Genomic DNA, 23,023 nt, shown 5'->3' on the forward strand with positions numbered 1-23,023 from the left:
GGATCACTGGGGAGTGTAGTCTTTAAGGCGGAGGCGTTAGCAAAGTGGGCACTGGAAGGAGACGTTTCACCCGGGGTCCTCTGTAAAAGAGGGGGCGGGGCGGAAATCCAGGTGCCACAGTGGCCATTCTCCCTTGGGCATGTTACCGAGAAACAGCTCCCTCAGAGGCCTCTGGGCGCGCCGAGCATCCTGGGAGATGTAGTCCCGGCGCTGGGCCGAGGATTCTGGGTAGTGTAGTCCTGGTGCTTGGCCGAGGATTCTGGGTAGTGTAGTCCTGGCGTCCTGGCCCAGCTGGTGGCTGGAGTGACCCCTTGATCCTCGCTGGTGAGTGTGGCGCTCGTGGGGCTCTAAGCTGCAGCCGTGCTCTTCCCTGCGCGGAAAGGTAGGTCCTGAAAGTCTGGGCTGTTGGCTGGGCCTGACGCTGGGGACTGTGCGGGTGCCGGGCAGAGGAGGCGGCGGCGGGACGCACTGTCGCGGTTCAGGCCGTGCCCTCCCGGATGTCATATTTGGGATGTGAGCGCGCATCTTCGATGGACGTGAGCGAAGCTCAGCCGTGATGCCCAGTGGTGGCGGATGCCGGAATCCAGCCACGTCCCGGGGCTTCTGTGGGTGAGGACACGTTAGGCCTTGGCCGAAAGAGTGATGATGATGGGAGCGGGGAGGTCGCGCTTATCCTCAAGTCCCTGGGGGCCAGAGGGTTGAGTAAGTTGGCATGGGGCCCTGATGTTTCCCAGCTGCCGGGATGAGGGCCAGCCCGCCGCCAGGAGTTTTGGTGGGTGGTTTGCCGTGGGCATCATGTGCCTGGGATGGGCTGGGTGTGGAACGGGCCACTTTGGCAGCGATCTTGGGTGTGTTTTTGGCCGGTCGCCCCTGGATTCAGGCCTTGGAGGAAGAGGTTGTCTGAGGCCCACTGGGCAAGTTTCTCAAAGGTCCTGGAAACCTGCGTTGACCCCAGCAGTCACGGATGTGCGGGGCTCCAGTGTTTCCGGACTTCGGGATTTTGAGTTCCATTTTAAAGTTTTATTAAGGAGAGATTTTGGACAGAAATAAATAGAACTCTACAGACCCACCATCCAGATGTAACCCTTGTCACCTGGGGAGCAATCTTGATTCATCTCAAAATGGCACACTGAGAAGCCTACAACCCACAGAGGTTCACTGTCCCTGCCCTACTTGAAGAGCTGCCAGCTTCATCCAGACTCTGTGACTTTGTAACGGTGTCACCTTGGATAAGGGACTGACTTCACTGTGCTTCAGTTTTCTCATCTGTAAAATAAAGATAATAAATTGTACTCCATTGGATTGTGAGGCTAGAATGAAGTAAGATGGTTCTGTGCCTGGAACTGTCTCTGATGTGTACAGTCCTAAGTACCCAGTCAGTAAGAACTTTGCTTAGGAAGGTCTGAGGCAAGAGTGGGTCAGCTCAGGCCTGGTGTCGGCAGCATTATTGGGGCAGGCTGTGTTCTCAGCGAGCTTCCCGCAGCCTTTTCTTCTGTGACAGGTCCATTCCTGATGCCTTTAACGAAGAGGGAAGTCTAAGGGCGTGAGTTTCCAGTGACTCTCCTGAACCTTTCTGCTCTTGTGCTGCCCAGAGAGGAAGCCTGGTGGGCGAGGGGAGGGCTCCTGACAGCCCGGACTCACGTGGGGACTGCTCGCCTTCCGTGTGCTGAACCAAAGGTGGGTTTCCTTCGCTCAGCCTTGACATCTTGTGCCCAGCATGCCCCGCCCGGGGATCAGAGCCCAGCTGGTTTCCCCAGGGGACATGGTCTGTGGTAGGGGTGGCTGCTGTCCCAGGGACTCTTGTTCAGACTCTGTGTCCTCCTTGACCACCCCCTCCTCCCCCATCCTTGTGGTGTGTTGAGGCCTGTGCACTCTCAGGCTTGTCTGTTGTGAAGGCCTCGGCCTTCTGTTCTGGTTCCATCCAGCGAGGCCCTCACTGCCTGTGTCCCCGTCCTGTCATCTCACCTGCAGTTACCTCAGGAGGCAGCTCTAACATTAGAGCTTCCTGTAAAATAACCACAGGGTCATCACTACACTCAAGGGAATGAATAGCTGTTTCAGTCAGAGCAGCTCTGTTCAGAGGCAGGAGAGGGGAGGTGTGTGGCCGGGGAGGAATTCCGGGGGACAGTGTCCCTGTGTCTGGCCCTCCCCCCGATTCTGACCTTGTGGACCTCAGTGAACACCCGCAGCTTGGCCTCTTTGCTCTTTCCAGGCTCACCTGCCCTGTCTCTCAGCAGCACGTGCGCTGTGCCCTGGACCCCTCTCCTTCTGGTCCTCACTCCTGCTCCGCCCTCACTCTTGTCTCTGCTCCACCTTCTTGTCCCTCTCCCCACCTGCCTCTTGCATTGGGCACCTGACGTCCACATACTGAACTTGGCACTCAGCCTGCTAGAAAGAGACCTTCCTAATCGTCTGCTTCTGTCCCGACTCCAAAGTCAGGATGCTTGGGTTCAAATCTCAGTTTTACCATGTCTAGCTGTGTGGCCCTGAGCTTGTTATTTCACCTCCCTGAGCCTTCTTTTCCTCATCTGCCAGATGGGAATCATCAGAATGGTGTCCACCTCCCGGGGATGTTGGAGGAGATAACCCTAGCAATGCAGTTACAGTGCGGGGCACATAAAGTCTAAGTAATTGTTAGAGTTACTTTAATGCCTCCAGCTTCTCCAAGTCTCCTCCTCAGTCTCCTCCCCGACTCCCAGCCTGGTCAGACCCTGCTTTACAGCTGCACAGAAGCATATTCCTTGTCTGCTTGTGTTTCCCCGAGCATTTCTGTTTCTGTGTCAACTGGTGATGAGCTGGGATGCTCTCCCCCTGCAGAGCAGCCTGCACATCCCTGGCAGTGTTCCCAGGTTCCCTGTTCATGGTGGGACCCTGGGGCTCAGGACTCCAGGGCTTAGGCTGTGTCATGACTGTCTGACCCTCCCACTGGACCAGGAGGTGGTTGTTAGAGGGTAGGGTACCTCATTTGCTCCTCTTGAGCCATCGATACAGTTCCTGTCACTGGGTTAGCCTAAGCAGGTGAAGACACCAGTGTCGTCTTTGCTAGGCCCCACACCCTCTCCACATGGTATCGGGCCTCTGCTTCTGTTTGGTCCCTCTAGCAGGGGTGCTGACGTTCTTAACCTGGTGCCTTGGGCCCTCCGAGAGCATACAGACTTAAGCCTGTGACTGGCACAGCACCCCTTGTCACACATTTGTGGGTGAAAGCAGGGATGAGATCAGCCTGAAGGAGCACCCAGTGTTTGATGAAATAATTTGAGCAGCAAAATAGTGATAATATTCTAATATAACCCCTAGGATAAGCTATGAATCCACACTGAAGTAAATAAGAAGGGACAACTCTTGGATTTCCCTGGTGATACAGTGCATAAGAATCTGGCTGCCAGTGAAGGGGTCATGGGTTCAATCCCTGGTCTGGGAAGATTCCACATGCCGTGGAGCAACGGAGCCTGTGCTCCATGACCACTGAAGCCACCGCAGCGAGAAGCCTGTACACTGCTGCGAAGAGTTGTCCCCGCTTGCCCAACTTGATAAAGCCTGCATGCAGCAATGAAGACCCAGCACAGCCAACAATAAATGAATTAATTTAAAAAAAAGAGAAGGGACAACTCTTGCTTACAGAATTCCAGCTAATGAATTTCAAAGGAAAGGAGGAGGTAGAACATTGTCATTTGGTCAATACTGCAGTAATAATGGTTGAAGACAGCTCCCACAAAGTGATGCTAAAATTATTTGGTAAAAGATTGAAGAGAAACAGGATATTTGTATAATCTCAAAGTAACTCTCCCAAGATGTATATTAAATATAAAGGCAAAATGAATGACATCGTAATGAAAAAACCCAGCAGATGCTGCCTTAACCAAGTGATCAAGGTTAACATCATCAGTAGTAAAACATACTGATATCATGAACTCCTATCAAGGGGTATGAAAAGGGCATGTGACTTCTGAGATAGTCTAGCTAGAAGTGAACTAGGGTCATTCTAATCATTTTCTTCCCAAATCTGATAAATCACAATTGAGGGCTGTTCTTCAAAAATGTCATTCATGAAAGAAGGATTGGAGGAGATTAAAGATACATGACAGCTAATTGCAGTGGGAGAACCTCAGTTGAATCCTGGACCAGAAGAAGGAGGACATTAGTAGAAAAAACCTGTTGAAATGTGGTTATGAGCTGTAGTTTAGATAATAGTAATAATAATCAATGTTAATCTGGTTTTCATCATTATAGTATAGTTTTCTCAGATGTTAACATTAGAGAAAACTGGATTAAGGTTACACGGGAATTGATACTTTTGCAACTTCTAAGTCTGAAATTCAAAATGAAAAGTTCTATGGATTCATTATTATTACAGTGAATTGGATGTTGGATGAGTTCTGTTAAAGAATACTTCAGCATGTATAAATGCAATCATGTTTTTTCTCCTTGGTCCAGTTGATTAATACGTATAATATACAGTAATGAATTTCCTCATATTCAACCAGTCTTACATTTCTGGGCACTCTGTCTTGGTGAAATTAAAAAAAAAAAAAATTTTGTTTATTTATTTATTTGGCTCCGCTGGGTCTTAGTTGTGGCACGTGGGGTCTAGTTCTCTGACCAAGGATTGAACCCAGGCCCCTTGCATTGGGAGTGCGAAGTCTTAGCCACCTGACCACCAGGGAAGTCCCCGAAATATTTTCTTATTGCTTTGAATGATATTCTTCTTGCCATGCATTTAAAGTCATAAAATATATATAACATAAGATTTACCATCTTAACTGTTTTAAGTCTATAGTCCAGTATCATTAAGTACATTCATATTGTTGTGCAACCGTTCACACTCTCCATTTCCAGAACTTTTCAGAATGAAACTCTATCCCCATTAAACAATAACTCAGTTTCCCCTTCCTCCTAGCTCCTGTCAACCATCGTTCTACTTTGTGTATATAGATTAGTCTAGGTACCTCATATAAGTGGAATTTTATATCTGTCCTTTTGTATCTGGTTTGTTTGACTTAGCATAGTATCTTTAATGTTCATCCATGTTGTAGCATGTGTCAGAATTTCTTTTCTAAGGCTTAATAATATTCCATTATATACATACACACACACACGCACACACACACACACACACACACCGCTCTTTGTTTATCTATTTGTCTATTGACAGACACTTAGATTTCATCTGCAGTTTGGCTATTGTGCATAATGCTGCTCACATGAGTGTACAAATATCTATTCAAGTCCCTGCTTCCAATTCTTTTGGGGAAATACCCAGAAGTGGAATTGGTGGATCATATGCTAATGTGTATTTTTACATTTTTGAGGAACTGCTGTGCTGTTTTCCATAGTGCTTGCACCATTGTACATTCCCACCTGCAGTGCACATGAGTTGAATGATGATTTTGAAAAGTCTCATGGAAGTCTGGTATATTTTTTGTCTAGAGTCACTTAGGAGTTTTCTTGTTATTCTTCAGAGCCTGATAGTTTTTCCAGTAGAAATATACCTTGAAGCTGTTGGCTATGTGTCAGCTTCTCCCTGGTACTTTGTAGGCCCTTCATATTTTGATTCAGGTCATCTTTTTTTCCCAATTTTTACTGTAGTACAGTTGCTTATATGCAGAGTACATCATGAGAAATGCTGGGCTGGAAGAAGCACAAGCTGGAATCAAGATTGCCGGGAGAAATATCAATAACCTCAGATATGCAGATGACACCACCCTTAGGGCAGAAAGTAAAGAGGAACTAAAAAGCCTCTTGATGAAGGTGAAAGAGGAGAGTGAAAAAGTTGGCTTAAAACTCAACATTCAGAAAACGAAGATCATGGCATCTGGTCCCAACACTTCATGGGAAATAGATGGGGAAACAGTGGAAACAGTGTCAGACTTTATTTTTTGGGGCTCCAAAATCACTGCAGATGGTGACTGCAGCCATGAAATTAAAAGATGCTTACTCCTTGGAAGACAAGTTATGACCAACCTAGATAGCATATTGAAAAGCAGAGACATTACTTTGCCAACAAAGGTCGGTCTAGTCAAGGCTATGGTTCTTCCTGTGGTCACGTATGGCTGTGAGAGTTGGACTGTGAAGAAAGCTGAGCGCCGAAGAATTGATGCTTTTGAACTGTGGTGTTGGAGAAGACTTGAGAGTCCCTTGGACTGCAAGGAGATCCAATCAGTCCATTGTGAAGGAGATCAGCCCTGGCATTTCTTTGGAAGGAATGATGCTAAAGCTGAAACTCCAGTACTTTGGCCACCTCATGCGAAGAGTTGACTCATTGGAAAAGACTCTGATGCTGGGAGGGGTTGGGGGCAGGAGGAGAAAGGGACAACAGAGGATGAGATGGCTGGATGGCATCACTGATTCAATGGACGTAAGTCTGAGTGAATTCCGGGAGTTGGTGATGGACAAGGAGGCCTGGCGTGCTGCGATTCATGGGGTTGCAAAGAGTCGGACACGACTGAGTGACAGAACTGAACTGAACTTAACAGTTGATTTACATTGTTGTGTTAATTTCAGGTGTACAGAAAAGTAATTCAGTTATACATATACATATGTTCATTCTTTTTCAGATTCTTTTCTCAGATAGGTTATTACATAGTATTGAGTAGGGTTCGCTGTCCTATATAGTATGGTCTAGTTGGTTACCTGTCTATATACTTTATTTATTATATATTGTAGTGTATATATGTTAATCCCAAACTCCTAATTTATTCCTCCCCCCACCACACACACACACATCCCCTTTGGTAACCATACGTTTTGTTTTTTTAAGTGTGTGAGTCTGTTTCTGTTTTATAAATAAGTTCATTTATATCATTTTAAAAACTTAAGTGCCACATATGAGTGATATATTTGCCTTTGTTTGACTTACTTTATTTAGTATGATAATCTCTAGGTCCATCCATGTTGCTGAAAATGACATTATTTCATTCTTTATATGGCTGCGTAATAGTCCATTGTACAAAGATGTACTACATTTTAAAAAAAATTTTATTTATTCATAGCTGTGCTGGGTCTCACTGCTGCTTGGGCTTTTCTCTGGCTGCGGCAGGTGGGGGCTGCTCTCTAGTGGTGGCGCACGGGCTTCTTACTGAGGTGGCTTCTCTTGTGGCAGAGCACGGGCTGTAGGGCACAGGTTCAGTAGTTGTGGCACACGGGTTTAGTCGCTCCAAGGCATGTGGGATCTTCCCAGATCAGGGATCGAACTCGTGTCTCCTGAATTCACAGGACTCTTTACCACTGAAACTGTGTGAATACAGGTGGATTCTTTACCCCTGAGCCGCCGGGGAAGGCTGTACCACATCTTCTTTATCCATTCCTCCGTTGGTGGACATTTAGGTTGCTTCCATGTGTTGGCTATAATAAATAGTGCTGCAGTGAACACTGGGTGCAGGTATCTTTTCGAATTATGACTTTCTCTGGATATGTGCCCAGGAATGGGACTGCTGGATCATATGGTAGTTCTATTTTTAGTTTTTTAAAGAACCTCCATACTGTTCTCTACAGGGTCTGTTACGAATTTTACATTCCCATCAACAGTGTGGGAGGGGTCCCTTTTCTCTACATCCTCTCCCGTATTTATTGTTTGTGGACTTTTTGAGGATGGCCATTCTGACTGGTGTGAATTGTACTTTGATTTGCATTTCTCTAACAAAAAGGTCCGTCTAGTCAAGGCTATGGTTTTTCCAGTAGTCATATATGGATGTGAGAGTTGGACTGTGAAGAAAGCTGAGCACCGAAGAATTGATGCTTTTGAACTGTGGTGTTGGAGAAGACTCCTGAGAGTCCCTTGGACTGCAAGGAGATCCAACAAGTCCATCCTAAAGGAGATCAGTCCTGGGTGTTCATTGGAAGGACTGATGCTGAGGCTGAAACTCCAATACTTTGGCCACCTTTTGCGAAGAGTTGACTCATTGGAAAAGACCCTGATGCTGGGAGGGATTGGGGGCAGGAGGAGAAGGGGACGACAGAGGATGAGATGGCTGGATGGCATCACCGACTTGATGGACATGAGTTTGGGTGAACTCCGGGAGTTGGTGATGGACAGGGAGGCCTGGCATGCTGTGATTCATGGGGTTGCAAAGAGTCGGACACAACTGTGCAACTAAACTGAACTGAACAATTAGTGATGTTGAGCCGCTCTTCATGTGTCTCTTGGCCATGTGTCCATCTTCTTTAGAGTCTGTGGCTGAAACTTGAAGACATTACGCTGAATGAAATAAGCCAGACACAAAAGGACAGACACCGTATGATTTCACATATTTGGGATACCTAGAATAGCCAAATGCATGGAGACAGTAAAATGATGGTTGGTTACCAGGGTTTGTGAGAAAGGGCATTGTGGTTTATGGTCACAGAGTTTCAACGTGAGATGATGAACCAGTTCTGGAGATGGATAGTGGTGATGGTTGTACCACATTAAGTGCGAGCATGCTTAATGTACTGAAATGTACACTTCACATGGTAAAAATAGTAAAATGCTTATGTATATTTTACAGTCATTTAAAACCCACAAGCTGTCCTACGCTCGACCTGTTCTGCATTTCTCCCACTTAGTGCCTTTTATTCCTCCTAAGTGGTCCTACGTCCCAGGATTCAGGCTTCCTCTCCTCCTTGGCGCAGGTGTCCTCTTCTGTGTTCCCCATACACCTCATCGGGAACACCTGGCAATTTCTCTTCCCTAGACTCCTGTGCTTCGTTCAAGACCAAGTTCCTGGGCCTCTTGTGAAAACCTCTCCTGATGTCCCTGTTGCAGGGTGCTTTCCACTTTGAAACAGTGTTGCGATAAAGGCAGTAAAGTTGGGCAGGGTGTGAGAATGGCATGTGAGATGAATTCTGGACTGAATGGCAGGGACGTCCACCCTGAGCACCACAGTGTGGGACAGGACATTTAGTGGACTGCTACCCACAGTTGAAAAAGTGGAGTTGCTAGCTGATGGCTGGGATGGGCTCCAAACCAGGGCAGTAGGGTTCAAATTCGTGCTCTTGACCATTCCCTGCTGGTTGGTGCCTCTCAGGGAAGGAGGGCCGGAGGGGCTGTGGGATTCAGGGAGGGACTGAGTTGTGTTTGGTCTTTGCCATAACTGAATTGTGTGAACCTCAGTCATTCGGATGCTTCAACACTAATACCGTGGTTCAGACTATTCTTTTAAATTCTTAAAACTCAAAAGTCTGGCGCTTTCCCTCAACATAAAGCTCCTGAAAGTTACAGGCTATTTTTGTATGTATTCTCCACATCAGCCCAGCTAGGACCTTGAACGTGTTGACAAGTGCCACTGCCCAGGTGGTGACAGGGCTTTAAAGATCTTGGAATACAGAGCACCAGGGTGAAAGGCAGGATCTCATCTGCCTCCCCTGGGCCGCCTCCCCCTTGCCCCTTACCCTGAGGCCTGGGCAGGGCTGGCTCCCGGGTGAACAGGGCTGTTTTGTGTTACAGGCACACATGGCATTCAGAGATGTGGCTGTGGATTTCACCCAGGATGAGTGGGTGCTGCTGAGCCCTGCTCAGAGGTCCCTGTACCGGGAGGTGATGCTGGAGAACTACAGCAACCTGGTCTCACTGGGTAAGCCTGCATCTCTTAGGACCCGGGTCCTGGCTGCTGGCAACTTGGAGCAGCCCTCTTGCTTTCTGGCCTTACCTTTGGGTTGGACTCCAAAGCAGAGACACTCTATAAACGTGTACAGCTGTGTATATATGTGTGTGATACTCCGCATTTCTAGCCTTCTCCCGCAGGCTCTCTGGTAAGCCTGGCATCTCTTCCTAGTCAGTATCTTCTTGTAAACGAGGGAGGTGTTCTCTCACAGCATGAAGTCGGGTCAGTGAACTCCCATCCTGGCTTCCCTTCCCTGGGGGAGCTCACCACTCTCACATCTTCCCCACCACCTTTAGAAATCCTCCCCCCTGGTGTGGCTCTGAGTGCAGGATAACCTGCAACCATCTTGTTCTCTTTTCCTCTGAGCAGGCATTCCGTTTTCTAAACCAGAACTCATCACCCAGCTGGAGCAAGGGAAGGAGACCTGGAGAGAAGAGAGGAAATGCTCGCCCGTCAGCTGCCTGGGTGAGTAGGGACCCTGGGTGGTTCAGAGGGCTGGGGGTGGGGAGGTCTTTCTGCCGGGCCCCTGGCCGCTCACCGTATGCACTGCCCTCCTGGCCTCCTTCCAGACCTGCAGCGGCACCCGAGCGTCCTGGTGTCTCGTCTCCCTGCACTGGGTTTGCCGTCTCTGCCTCACTTAGTTCCCTCCCACATACATAGTCTGGTGGCTCATGTTACTATATTTTTAAAAGGATATTTTCCCTGGATTAGAATTTTAGATTGGCTTATTTTTTCACCACTTTAAGGTTACTGTTCCCCTGTTCAGGCCTCCCATTGTTTCTAATAAGAAATCAGCTGTCATTTCCACAGTTATTGCTTTGTTTTTTTGTTACTTTTTAAACCTCTGGTACTTTCAGAGCTTTCTGTATTTTGGTGTTCAGCTGTTTGACTGCGATGTCACTATTTTTCCTGTCATAGCGTGTGCTCAGATTTTTGAACCTATAAATTTATGGTTAGAGCCACATTGGCGAGATTTTTGGACATGATTCTTTCATGATTCTTTTGTTCCCTTCTGTTTCCTTCTTTTTGGAATGATATTCACATGTGTATTAGTCCATTTTACATTGTCCCACAGTTTACTGAGCCTGTTTTTTTTTTTTTTATAACTTTCCATTTTTGTGATGATGCTTCCTAATTGTTCATTAATGAAGAGCAGATTTTCCTTTACCTCCTTTAACAGAAAAGCAGATACTTAGAAGATACATTTTTAAGTGAAAAATTGCAAAACAATGTTTATTACATAGTTGGGTTTGTGTGAAAGACTGTGTCAACATGTATATGTGAACATAGACATCTGCATTATTATTCACCATGATCAGTGGTTAGCTTGGGGGGTAGAGAATTGGAAAGAGTGGAGTTTCTGGGGAGTTTTTTGACTTGGCATTCTTTTTAAATGATAGAGGAATAGATAACTGTAGGGAATTGTGTGTTTTTTAGCTTTTAAAATACTGTTGACAATTTCATAATAAAGAGAAGTATATGTTTTTTTTTTCTGTAAGAGATTTTCTATTTCTCAGTTTTATCAAATTTGAAAGCTTAGTTAATTGTGTCTTAAAATCAAGGGAAATAGCATATATAATAGAAATCATTTATATTTTTTAAGTTTTTATATCCTTGTTTTTGGTCTGCTAAGAGTCATAGCAGATTACTCGCCAATGTCATTGTAATTTATATCAAATCCTCCATTTCTTTCTAAGTTTTTGCTATATATTTCACTTCAGTGTACTGTTAGGCATGTAAAGGTTCATGACAATTTTATCTCATTCATTAATGAAGTTTTTAATGTTAAAATTCTTTTGTTCCACATTATATTCCTTAAACTTTCATTTTTTTCTAAAAAACTTTTTTTTATTTTACATTGATGTATAGCTGATTAACAATGTTGTGATAGTTTCAGGTGGACAGTGAAGGGACCCAGCCATACATATACATGTATCCATTCTCCCCCAAACTCCCCTTCCATCCAGGCTGTCACATAACATGAGCAGTGTTCCCTGTGCTGTAGAGTAGGTCCTTGTCAGTTATCCATTTTAAATAGAGTCGTGTGTTACATATCAATCTTATTATTTCTTATTAGTCTTAGCACCTGCTTTGCTGTGGCTCTTTGTTTTTTAGAGAGTTTTGGTATGATATCTAATGTGATTTGCGGTGTCATGTAGCTGCTATTGCATTTTCTGCCAAATCAACTGTTATCTTTGAATAGGGACTTTGGCCCTTTCACATTTACTGGAACAGCTGATGGATTTCATGGGACTTACTTAGGGACTGTAGGGCAGGTACAGAGGCACTTAGGGAAGAGCTCAAGGTAGAAGCAGCAGCATCTCTCCTAGCTCAGGCTGCTGAAACACAGCAGCAGAATTCATGGCAGAAGCAAAAGGTTTTACTGTGTTTCTGGAGGCTCGCAGTTCTTGGTTGGCAGAGGTGTTGGCAGTTCCCTCCTGGACTTTGAATGGCCACCTCCTCACTCTGTCCTAACCCGGCCTTTCTGAGGCTGCACATCCTGGCTTTCCTCCTACAGGGAGGTCACCAGACATATCGATTAGAGCCTTATGACTTCTTTTAACCTTAATCACCTCTTTGAAGGCCCTGTCTCAGAATACAGTAGCATTCTCTACTGATGGAATAATTCTAGAATGTAGATGTATACACAGTTAGTTTTCAAAAGTTCAGTTCATCAGTGAATGCAAGTGTTCAGGCAGATGCAGTGAGGTCTGGACCTGGTTCCTCAGACTATGTGATCTTGCATTCCGCCAGCTGAGTAGAACCAGCAGTGCTGAAGCAAGTTGTTCAGTGTTGACATCTCCTTATGAGAGGTACTATGAGAAGAAAACTTTTATATTGATTCCTGGTGCCATTTTTATTTTGGTTAATTATGGAAGTTAACAAGACTCAAACTGATCCGTGGCACCAGTCATTGGGGGACCTAGACCGTGTGTGTGCTGTCTACTGCTGAAAGCCTCCCGAAAGTGAAAGTGAAAGAAAGTGTTAGTCACTCAGTTGTGTCCAGCTCTTCTGCAGGTACCTCTGTCCATGGATATTCTCCAGACAAGAATGCTAGAGTGGGTTGCCGTTTCTTCCTCCAGGGGCTCTTCCCGACCCAGGGGTCAAACCTGTGTATGCTGCATTGGCAGGCAGATTCTTCCCTGTCTGAGCCACCAGGGAAGCCCTGCCTTGTGGGAATTCTGGTCCAGAGTAGGCCTCTAATAAGTATTTGTGCGTGAGTCGGGACCCTCCAGGTTCAGGTGTCTCACATGTGGTATCTAACCACTCCACTGTGTTGCCTCCTACACCAGGGTCTTCCAGGCTCAGGGACAGCTCTCTTCTTCCACCCCATCCTCCCAGGGAGACAGGGAAAGAGAAAGACGTTTCCACGTGGGTCCTCTGGTTAGAGCTCTCTTGGTCACAGACAATCCCTTTGGACCCTGTTTGTGTCACTGGGTGGCTGTGCGTTAGGAGGTCGTTGTAGTGGGTCCTCTGCAGGAAGTCTTACTGGGTGGCCCTGAAGATGTAAACATTTTGAAGAACAGGGACTGGAGTCTTAACCATCAGACCAGGCAGAACTGCTTTGGCGGCTCCACGTCTCAGTTCTGACTCAGACTCTTCTCTCTGCCACAGAACCAAAGCCAGAACTCCACCTCTGTCCTTTCTGCCCTCCGGATCTCTGCAGTCAGAAATTCCACATGCAGCAGGTGCTGTGTAGTCCCCCACCCTGGATCTTCACGTGCCTGTATGCCGAAGATCCCGTCCAGCCAGGAGACCTGTGCCTGGAGGACCAGCAGCAGCAGGCCGCTGGTGGTAGTGCCTGGATCGAGGAAGTGGAAGGGCAGGAGGGAGAAGGTGCCCGGCCTTTGTTTGGAAAGACAGAGAAAAGTACTGTAGAAGCATTCCCCAGGCCACCCCAGAGGCAGCCAGTCATCTCTGGGGGTGGGGTCCCAGGTATGGAGATAGAGGCCGGCCCTGCACAAATGGGGACCCCTGAGGAAACAGACAGGCTGTTGAAGAGGATCGAAGTCCTGGGGTTTGGGACTGTCAACTGTGGAGAGTGTGGACTGGGTTTCAGCAAGATGACGAACCTGCTCAGTCACCAGAGGATCCACTCCGGGGAGAAGCCCTACGTGTGTGGGGTGTGTGGGAAGGGCTTCAGTCTAAAGAAGAGCCTGGCCAGACACCAGAAAGCGCACTCCGGGGAGAAGCCCCTCGTGTGCGGGGAGTGTGGGCGGGGCTTTAACCGGAAGTCGACGCTCATCATACACGAGAGGACACACTCCGGCGAGAAGCCGTACATGTGTGGTGAGTGCGGGCGAGGCTTCAGCCAGAAGTCGAACCTCATCATCCACCAGAGGACACACTCTGGGGAGAAGCCCTACGTGTGCCAGGAGTGCGGGAAAGGCTTCAGCCAGAAGTCAGCCGTCGTCAGGCACCGAAGGACACACCTGGAGGAGAAGACCATCGTGTGCGGCGACTGCGGGCTGGGCTTCAGCGACAGGTCGAACCTCATCTCGCACCAGAGGACACACTCAGGGGAGAAGCCGTATGCCTGCAAGGAGTGTGGGCGCTGCTTCCGGCAGAGGTCCACACTCGTCAACCACCAGAGGACACACTCGAAGGAGAAGCCTTACGTGTGTGGCGTGTGCGGACACAGATTCAGCCAGAATTCAACCCTCATCTCGCACAGGCGCACACACACTGGGGAGAAGCCTTACGTGTGTGGGGTGTGTGGGCGGGGCTTCAGTCTCAAGTCCCATCTCAATAGGCACCAGAACACGCACTCCGGGCACAAGCCCATCGTGTGCAAGGACTGCGGGCGTGTCTTCAGCCAGCAGTCCAACCTCATCCGACACCAGAGGACGCACTCGGGGGAGAAGCCCCTGGTGTGTGCGGAGTGCGGGCGAGGCTTCAGCCAGAAGTCCAACCTTGTGGCACACCAGAGGACGCACTCTGGGGAGAAGCCGTATGTGTGCAGGGAGTGTGGGCGGGGCTTCCGCCACCAGTCGGGCCTCATCCGGCACCGCCGCACACACACAAGGGAGCAGCCGTACAACTGCCGGCTGTGCGGGCGAGGCTTCGGCAACAAGTCCGCCCTGCTCATGCACAAGTGGTCACACTTGGAAGAGAACTCCTGTCTGTGCACAGAGTGTGGCCAAGGCTTTCCCCACAAGTCACACCTCATCCTCCACCAGATGACACACCAGGGGAGGACGCCGCACGTGTGCAAGGCATGCGGGCAAGGCTTCAGCCAGAAGTGCCACCTCAGCAGACATAGGAGGAATGTGTGCCCACCACAGACCACTGTTTCAGTCTGACCCCGAGGCCCCGCGGGAGCATCCTTACTGACCCCCTCACCCGCTCCAAGAGCGCAGACTAAATCAAAACATTTTACGCTCTTCTTGAAAACGCATTCCCTAAGCGGTCAAAAAGACATTTGAACTCAGTTTACTTCCTCTACCCCAAGTTGTCGTGTTTGGGGCATTTTGTTCTAATAAAACTCTGCTGCTTTACAAATCTGTGGCCTCAACTGCCTCTCTCATTCACCCACCTATAAAGGTAGGGAATCAGGGGTGGTACAGAAATCTCGAGCTTCTGAGGCCGTGGTTCTGCAGTAATGCAGTCCTTTGGATGACGTAAGAACTGAGTCAGTCTGTGATTCTTGGACACTCTGGTCCTTTGTAGAGGGAGAGGATCCCGGAACTGTGTTCAGGGGATTGGGGCGAGGGAGGGGGTCTTCCAGGAAACACGACCTCCCCTAAGCCGCTCATTGTCACCTGCAGCCCCCTCCCCACTCTCCCCCAACTCCCGTGGCAGCCCCCTACTGGCTTGCCTCCTTTGCGCTCTCTGCTGCCTCCTCCTCGCTCTCAGATGTCTCTACTTCTGCCTTTGCTCAATCAAATCAGTGGTTAGGACCACTGCTACTGTTTAGAACCACTGCTACTGCTTAGAGTTAGGGTAAACACACCACGAATAAGTGTGTGTCAGCTGGTTAACCTCGAAGAAATGAACAAACATCTAAACACTTAAATCATGTATAAGTAGGAAATCTGAACAGACTAACACGAAGGAGATTGAGTTAGTAATCAAAAACCTTCCAAAATAGCCTGAAATCAGATGGCCTGATCGGCGACTTCTAGCATTTAAAGGATTAACACCCATTCTCAAAATCTTACCAAAAAAGACTCTTCCTAAATCATTCTGTGAGGCCAGTATTACCCTATTAGCAAAACCTGACAAAGACAACACAGGGAAACTACAGACACCTAACCCTTATGGATATAGACGGAGAAACCCTTAACAGTATTAGCAACCAAATCCAGCAGCATATGAAAAGGATTTTCACACTGTGACTGAGTGGTTTCCTGGCTCAACATAGGAAAAAAAATCAATACATCATGTAAACAGAATAAAGTGGGGGGGGGGGGAGCAAACACATTCCATTTATATGAAATATCCAGGATAAGCCAAAGCAAAGAGACAGAAGGCATGATAGTGGCTGCCAGAGACTAAGAGAAGAGGAAATGGGGATGACTGTTCCCCATTAACAATAAAGGACTGCCTTTGTGGGTAAAAAAAATGTTCTGGAACTCCATGGTAATGATGGCTGCAGAACATTGGAAATGTTAAAAACCATTGAACTGTATACTTTAAAAATGGCCAAAATGGTAAACTTTATATTACCTGAATCTTACCTCAATTAAAAATTTTAATCTTACCCACCCAAATCTTGTCATTGGAGGAAAAATAAAAACCCGGGGCCACAGAAATACCTGGGACCTAGAATTGCCAACATAAGATAAAGCACAACACACACTCGGTAAAACCCTAAACTGGCAGTGACAGCATTTCAATTGTTAAAAAAAAAAATGAAGTTTTCCAAAGCAAATTCTTTGTCATACTTGGAAGCAACTCAAATGAATGAGAGAAATGGTTCTGAGAAACCAGAGGCTTTGCTCTATTTTTAGATCAGAGCTGATCTTTTGGGATTGCTAAATCCTCTGAGTGTCTATTTATTAATCTGTTAAGTGTGGAAGCAAACATTTCAGAAGCAGGTGTAGCCACCCTGCTGGCCAGCCGGCCAGAATGCCTGGCTCTATAATGTCAGTTTGAGGAGAAGAAAGAAAGCAAAATGTAGTGTTCTGATCTCTGCTCGAGCTGCATACAGTATTATAGAGAAGAACAACTCAGTCCTTACGGAATACCAGGACAGTCCACAGCCAAAGGCCGTGTCTGTGCCCCTGTCTCTCGGTGCTCCCGGTCAGCCAGAGGGGCTGCCTGCACAGAGGAGAGGTGTAGCCAGGGATGTTCTCATCAAAGGTGGGGAACTGCCTGTAGGATCAAGGAATGACGACAAGGACCTGGAAAGTCAGAGGAGAGAAAGCCGAACCCAGGAAAAATTGGAGGGAGAATTTTTAGGTATGAAAACGACAGCTATAGATTCCAGAGAGAGAGACTCCTGTGCCTGGACTTTAGGGGGTGTATTAGGGAAGTAAGATAAATTGTTACTAATGGTCAGGTCAAATCCTGGAGGGCTTCAAAAACCACCTTGAGAAATCTAGAATTGGAATTATAAAGGAAAGGGACAAAATAAAATACTGAGGCATTTAAACCATGGGAGAAACTTGATGAAAGCGTTTTAAAAAAACAAAAACAAAAAACAGCCTGACAATAACTATTACTCAGGTTTGGATGTAGATGGTAGGAGAGAAAAGGTAAGATGCCTGGCCTGTTTCAAGTCAACCATTAAATATCTTTCAAAGCTAGCACACATTTCTACTTTTGCTATTTTATCTCAAACCTGAAGGCCACCATATGCTTCCAGCTGCATCTGTAGCTCCTTTTTTTTTTCTCTCTCTCTTAAAGCATATCTCCACTCTCCATGCATCTAACTGCAGAGATTCCTATCAGGGCTCAGATTGCTGAGTAAACAATGGTGGTTTCCATTCTGAAAAAAATAACCCTGCTGCCCACCGCCCTGAGAATGTGGTGTGGGAACCAAGGGATGATTAGGTCTTAGTTGGTAAATTTTCATGTTGTCTAGTGGAGTTGAAGGAGCCTTTTCAGACATTCCCTTCACATTGTGGTGGTGGTTTAATCACTAAGTTATGTCTGACTCTTGTGATCCCATGGACTGTAGCCCTCCAGGCTCCTCTGTTTATGGTATTTCCCAGGCAAGAACACTGGAATGGGTTGCCATTTCCTGCTCCAGATCTTCCTGGCTGGGGGATCAAACCCACATCTCCTGCATCACAGGCAATCTGTTGCCTTTCAGGCAGATTCTGTGTTCTTTTTAAAGAGAGAAACTTGCCAACTGACTCAGGCTGAGGTCCTGACTAATGGCATTCTTTATTCCTCGTGATTTGAATCTAGATGTTATAAAAACAGTGGTGAAGCTGCCTGTATCTGAGTCAGTATAAATGCCAAGCCTCCCTGCCTGCTGCTTCTGTACCCAAGAAGAGAATTAATCACCTATGTCTCTGCTTCAGATTCTCTAAAACTCTTTCAGCTGTATTCCCTGAGAAAATAGCAGCAAATTCGGAATCTGTCTAAACTCCATTTAATGGCAATTTCTCATGGCCTATTGGTTAATAAATCATATCTGGAGTTATTTGTTAAAAAATAATGATTCCCTGGCGATCTAGTGGTTAGGACTGTGCACACCCACTGTGGGGGCCTGGGTTTGGTCCCTGGTCTGGGAACTAAGATCATACAAGCCTCAAGGTGTGGCAAAAAAAGAAAACAACTCACCACCACCACCAAAAAATAATAAAGAATATATAGGTAAGCTTATCACTGAAAATCCATAGTTAGACAAGTGCTGTAGTTGCCCTACCACTGTCACTATTAATTAGGCCTTCTTTTACACTTGCTTGTACACAGCTGTAGCCACAGGCATATATGGTCAGTCATGTCTGACTCTTTGCAACCCATGGACTGTAGCCCCCAGGCTCCTGTCCATGGAATTCTCTAGGCAAGGATACTGGAGTGGGTTGCCATTTCCTTCTCCAGGGGGTCTTCCCAGACCCAGGGGTCGAATGCACATCTCCTGCATCTCTTGCTGGCAGGTGGATTCCTTAGCAGTGTGCCTCCTGGGAAGCCCTTGCATCCATTTGGGGGTGGGGTGCATAAATGAAACGATAAGAACAATAAAACAGCAAAACAGTAAGATTCTGAGATGCTTTTTTTTCGTTCCCTGGAAGATGGGGAGATGTGGGAACATGAGGTTGGACGTCTGACCAGGTTGTCAGGAGGGCACGAAGGTACAGACAAGCTCTGTGTAAACACTGCACTTCCACCAAGTGTGAGGCCAGCATGCGGAACTTTGAATCGTGACGAGTCGGAAACATGACAAGTGGCTGGAGTAGGAAATGTCAGCCTGTGTCAAGTCTCAGCAATGAGGTAAGTCTCAAGGCTGGACGCACCCTTGCCCACATCCTACCACAGAGAGGACACGCCATGGGATTCAAATGAAGGGAGAGGGTTAAAGCCCTTTGTAGCACCGAGAGGCTGACAGGACAGGGTGACTGGACACAGATGACTGGACCTGGCTGCAGTTTTAATTGGTGACCTTCCCCGGACACCTCCCGAGCCACTGGGTAAGGGACAAACCTGCTAACATGTGGGAGCCTTAAACTCTCTGCATCCGGCATCCTCTCTCAGCATCACGGCAGGTCCTCACACACTGGGTCACTCTTTATGTCTGAAATATTCTGAAGTTTTCCACCCCATAGGGCGGGCACACACTAAATGCTCCCTCAACACCTTTTGATTGGATAACTTCACTTTCCCTGTAAAAGCTGATCCTGATTTTAAGGAATTTGAAGGAGAGAGTAAGAGAAGTGAGGGATATTTCCCCAAGAGGGAACAGATTTCTTGGTACCTGGAGTAAAAAAATCAGGATGTTGGTCTTTGGGCACAGAGGTTCCCGGTGACTCAGCAGTATGGAATCCGTCTGCCGATGCAGAAGATGTGGGTTCAATCCCTGGTTCTGGAAGATCCCCTAGAGGAGGAAATGGCAACTCACTCCAGTATTCTTGCCTGGAGAATCCCCATGGACAGAGGAGCCTCGTGGGCCACAGTCCATGGGGTTGCAAAAGAGCTGGACATGACTTAGCAACTAAGACAATTATTTTTTTAAAACAAGAAAATAGATTTCAACTTTATTAGTGAACAAAGATATTTATGTAAGTAGTCTACCCACAGAGACATCTAGAAAACTCTCTGGATGGTACAACTATCCCTCCTTCACTTGAGATTTCTGCACTGTTTTATTTTCTTACAATAAGCATGTAATGGTTTGCAGAAACAATAAATCATCTCCAGTAAGAGAATTAGTAAATTGGGCTTCCCTGATAGCTCAGTTGGTAAAGAATCTGCCTGCAATGTAGGAGACCCTGGTTCGATTCCTGGGTCAGGAAGATCCACTGGAGAAGGGATAGGCTAGCCACTCCAGTATTCTTGGGCTTCCCTTATGACTCAGCTGGTAAAGAATCTGCCTTCAATGCGGGAGACCTGGGTTCCATCGCTGGGTTGGGAAGATCCCCTGGAGAAGGGAAAGGCTACCCACTCCAGTATTCCAGTCTAGAGAATTCCATCGACTGTTATAGTCCCTAGGTTCCCAAAGAGTTGGACACGACTTAGCGACTTTCACGTTTTCTTCACTTCAGTCTGTCAAAATTTGATGAAGCCTAAATATGCACCTTGGTTGTAAAAGTGCCTAAAGAGATAAAACACACTGTTACCTGTTTTATAACAACCTATAAACCCACATAACCAGGATATTATTTGAAATGTAAAATGTTCTGAAGTTTTGCAGATTATGAGATTTGATATCCAAATATTTTCTAGTCTACTGACACACATACTTTTATTTTTCTTTACAACCTTATATCAGAACTATCTGATTAAAAACCAACAACAAATGTGTTTTTCAAACTCCACAGCCAGGATACCCCCTGCTGCAAAGCCTGCGGTTTGTCTACAAGATTCTTTTGCCCGAACTCAAAGATACAGTGAATTTTCTCAACAGCTATTTGCTGAGAACCTACCCCACCATGTTCATCTTGCTAGACTTGCAGGAAATCAAAGCAGAGTCTGCAGCAGAGAGGGTTTATTCGCAGAGCCACCGAGCAGGGAGATGGGAGAACAAACCTCAGACCTGCCTCCACAAAGGCAAGGGACTTGAGATTTGCAGGATAACCAGTCAGGCAGCAGGGCGGCCTGAAGCGCAGGGAGTGGTGACTGGGGAAAGGTATGATGAGCCTCATTCTGCACAGGTGGAACCAGGCTTCAGATTCCCACTTCCCTTAGGTCACCCCGGGGATGCTGGCGCCCACCCAGCTTAGCTGGCTGAGCGCAGACAGATGCGGCTGACTCCAAGTCCCTGGAAAACAGCTCGGGCCAATGTCTTGTCTAGGTTCCGAGCCCCTTGGAGGACAAGCAGATCTTAAAACAACCTTGATTAGTGCTGGCAGGTGAGGTCGATTTGACTCATCACCCATGGTGTCACTGCCCCATGCTGGGGACTGGAAGGAGGTACCAGAATCTCATGCCTGCAGATGTTTGGTCTCTGGGGAGACGGGCATGTGACTGGGGAGAACTGGCTGGACAGGTCATCTCTGTAGAGGGAGGGGCAGAGGGGCTGGGGTAGGAGCCTCCCAGCCTGGAGCTGAGGAGTCAGGTAATGCTCTGGGGCCCGGGTGGGATCTCAGAGCAGAACCAGAGAAGAGGCTGTGGTGATGTCTAAGCTGCTGGTCCAGGAGACCTGGGCAACTCAGGAAGGGCGTTTGGGTTTCTCACGAGGACAGTTGTGGGTGCCTGTAATGAGCAGGACACAGGCAAGATGGGAGGAAGGAGGCAGAGGGACCCGAGTTGCTGGGGAGGCCAGGCCTGAGCAAGGGCAGGGCCAGGATTTGGGTAGCAGGGTTGGGACCACAGGGCAGGCATCATGCCAGCTGGTGGGTTTGGGTGACTTGGGCACAGGCGGAGTTGTCGGGGGGGCCCACGGGGTATGTACTGGGGTTGCCCTGGCGAACGGTGACAGAGAGCCAAGCAAAGTGACTTGGTAGCCCATCAGTGCTGAAGCCAAAGGCCCCAGAAAAGGGACAAGACAGGAGTGAAAAGAGCAGATTCAAGGACTGGTCCTCAGCGCCCGCAGGGGACAGAGACCGAGCGCTGGTATCTGCACAGAGCAGCAATTGAGGCCACCCTGGTCACAGGACTGCAGCCTGAGGACACCCTGACAGAGGTAGGGACTCCTGGAGCATTCCTGCAGCTGGGGGTGGCCGGAGAGGCTGCAGGGAGGAGACCCCGGCCCTGCTGGGCCTCTGGCAACCCTCAGGCAGGAGGAACCTGTGTCTCCAGGCCCATTGGGTGGGACGGCCCGAGGGGAGACAGGCCCCCTACAGCCCCTGCCCTCCCTGATTTGTGGGTGACAGCATGTGTTGGGCCTTAGGCTCTGTGCTTGGAGTCGTGAGCCTCACCTTTCAGAACTGGAACCAAGTGCTTATTGACAGAAAGCCCAGTCACTAGTCACTGGCCAAGTTCAGTTCCCAATGGTGCGGCCTTCAGCTCCAGGAAGCCACCATCAGCCCCTCCACCTGCAGCTTGCTTCTTCAAAACCACAAGAGACTCAGCTGTTTCGGGTCTCTGACCTTGAAACACTGTTTTAAAGGGCTCCACTGATTAGGTTAGGCCCACCTGGGACAACCCCCCTTTTGATTAAATCAATTAATTGCTATTGTTATTTTTAAATGGCATCAGAGGCTTTTGTCACCTCTGCCGCATAAGATAATCCAGTCTCATGAGCAACACGCCTTGGTATTCCCATACACGTGACTCACTGGGAATCATCTTGGACCAGCTTGTCTCGCCCGGTCCCTGGCATGTTGTACCCCCATTTGAGAAAGAAAAAGAGTGAAAACGGGGCTGAATATCAAAGAAAAAGGACAGTAGACTAAAGCACTGCACGAGTCAAGAGTTCTCCAGAGAACCAGAGCCGATGGGATAGACGTACACTATAATAGGGAGCGATTTATTACAGGAACTGGCTAGCGCTCCTCGTGAAGGCTGAGAATCCTCACCTCCTGATGTCCGCAGCTGAGACTCAGGGAAGCTGGCCACCTGGTTCCAGTTTGAGCACAGAGGCCGGAGAACCAGGAGCATGGGTGGTGTCGGCCCGGTCTGAGGGCGGGATAAGAGGTCCCAGCTCAGGAGCCAGGCAGGGGCGTGAGTGCTCCCCTCCTTCACCTGGTTGTCCAACCCCCACCCCATCCACACATGTGACGTCATCACAGCAGGAGCAGGGACAGGTGGGCGTACCTAGGAGGCTCGGGAGGCGGGGAGGTGGTAGGGCTTGGAAAGAAGCCTGGGGTCCCCTGTCCCGTGATGAGGAAGTTGTCCAAGGCCTGAGAGCACCGGGGGACGAGCGGGTAATAAATTTAATTTCTTCAACATGA

At 47.9% G+C, this 23,023-nt stretch overlaps 1 protein-coding gene across 2 annotated transcripts; it reads left to right on the plus strand.

Moving 5' to 3' along the window:
- The first annotated feature begins 283 nt into the window (after positions 1-283).
- ZNF133 (zinc finger protein 133) lies at positions 284-15,080 on the plus strand. 2 transcript variants are annotated; one of them, NM_001110090.1, is given in 5 exon segments: positions 284-382; positions 1,502-1,677; positions 9,422-9,548; positions 9,948-10,043; positions 13,194-15,080. In NM_001110090.1, coding segments are annotated over 3 exon segments (1,905 nt in total). In that variant the 5' UTR covers positions 284-382; positions 1,502-1,677; positions 9,422-9,427; the 3' UTR covers positions 14,882-15,080.
- Positions 15,081-23,023: the final 7,943 nt, after the last annotated feature.

Source organism: Bos taurus, chromosome 13 (genome assembly GCF_002263795.3).
Source record: "Bos taurus isolate L1 Dominette 01449 registration number 42190680 breed Hereford chromosome 13, ARS-UCD2.0, whole genome shotgun sequence".
NCBI classification, from domain to species: Eukaryota; Metazoa; Chordata; class Mammalia; order Artiodactyla; family Bovidae; genus Bos; species Bos taurus.

Coding starts and splice junctions, on each gene's coding strand:
- ZNF133 (XM_010811247.4), top strand. CDS start 9,428: ATGGCATTCAGAGATGTGGCTGTGGATTTCACCCAGGATGAGTGGGTG. Junction 9,549..9,947: donor CAGCAACCTGGTCTCACTGG/GTAAGCCTGCAT, acceptor TCCTCTGAGCAG/GCATTCCGTTTTCTAAACCA. Junction 10,044..13,193: donor CTCGCCCGTCAGCTGCCTGG/GTGAGTAGGGAC, acceptor TCTCTGCCACAG/AACCAAAGCCAGAACTCCAC.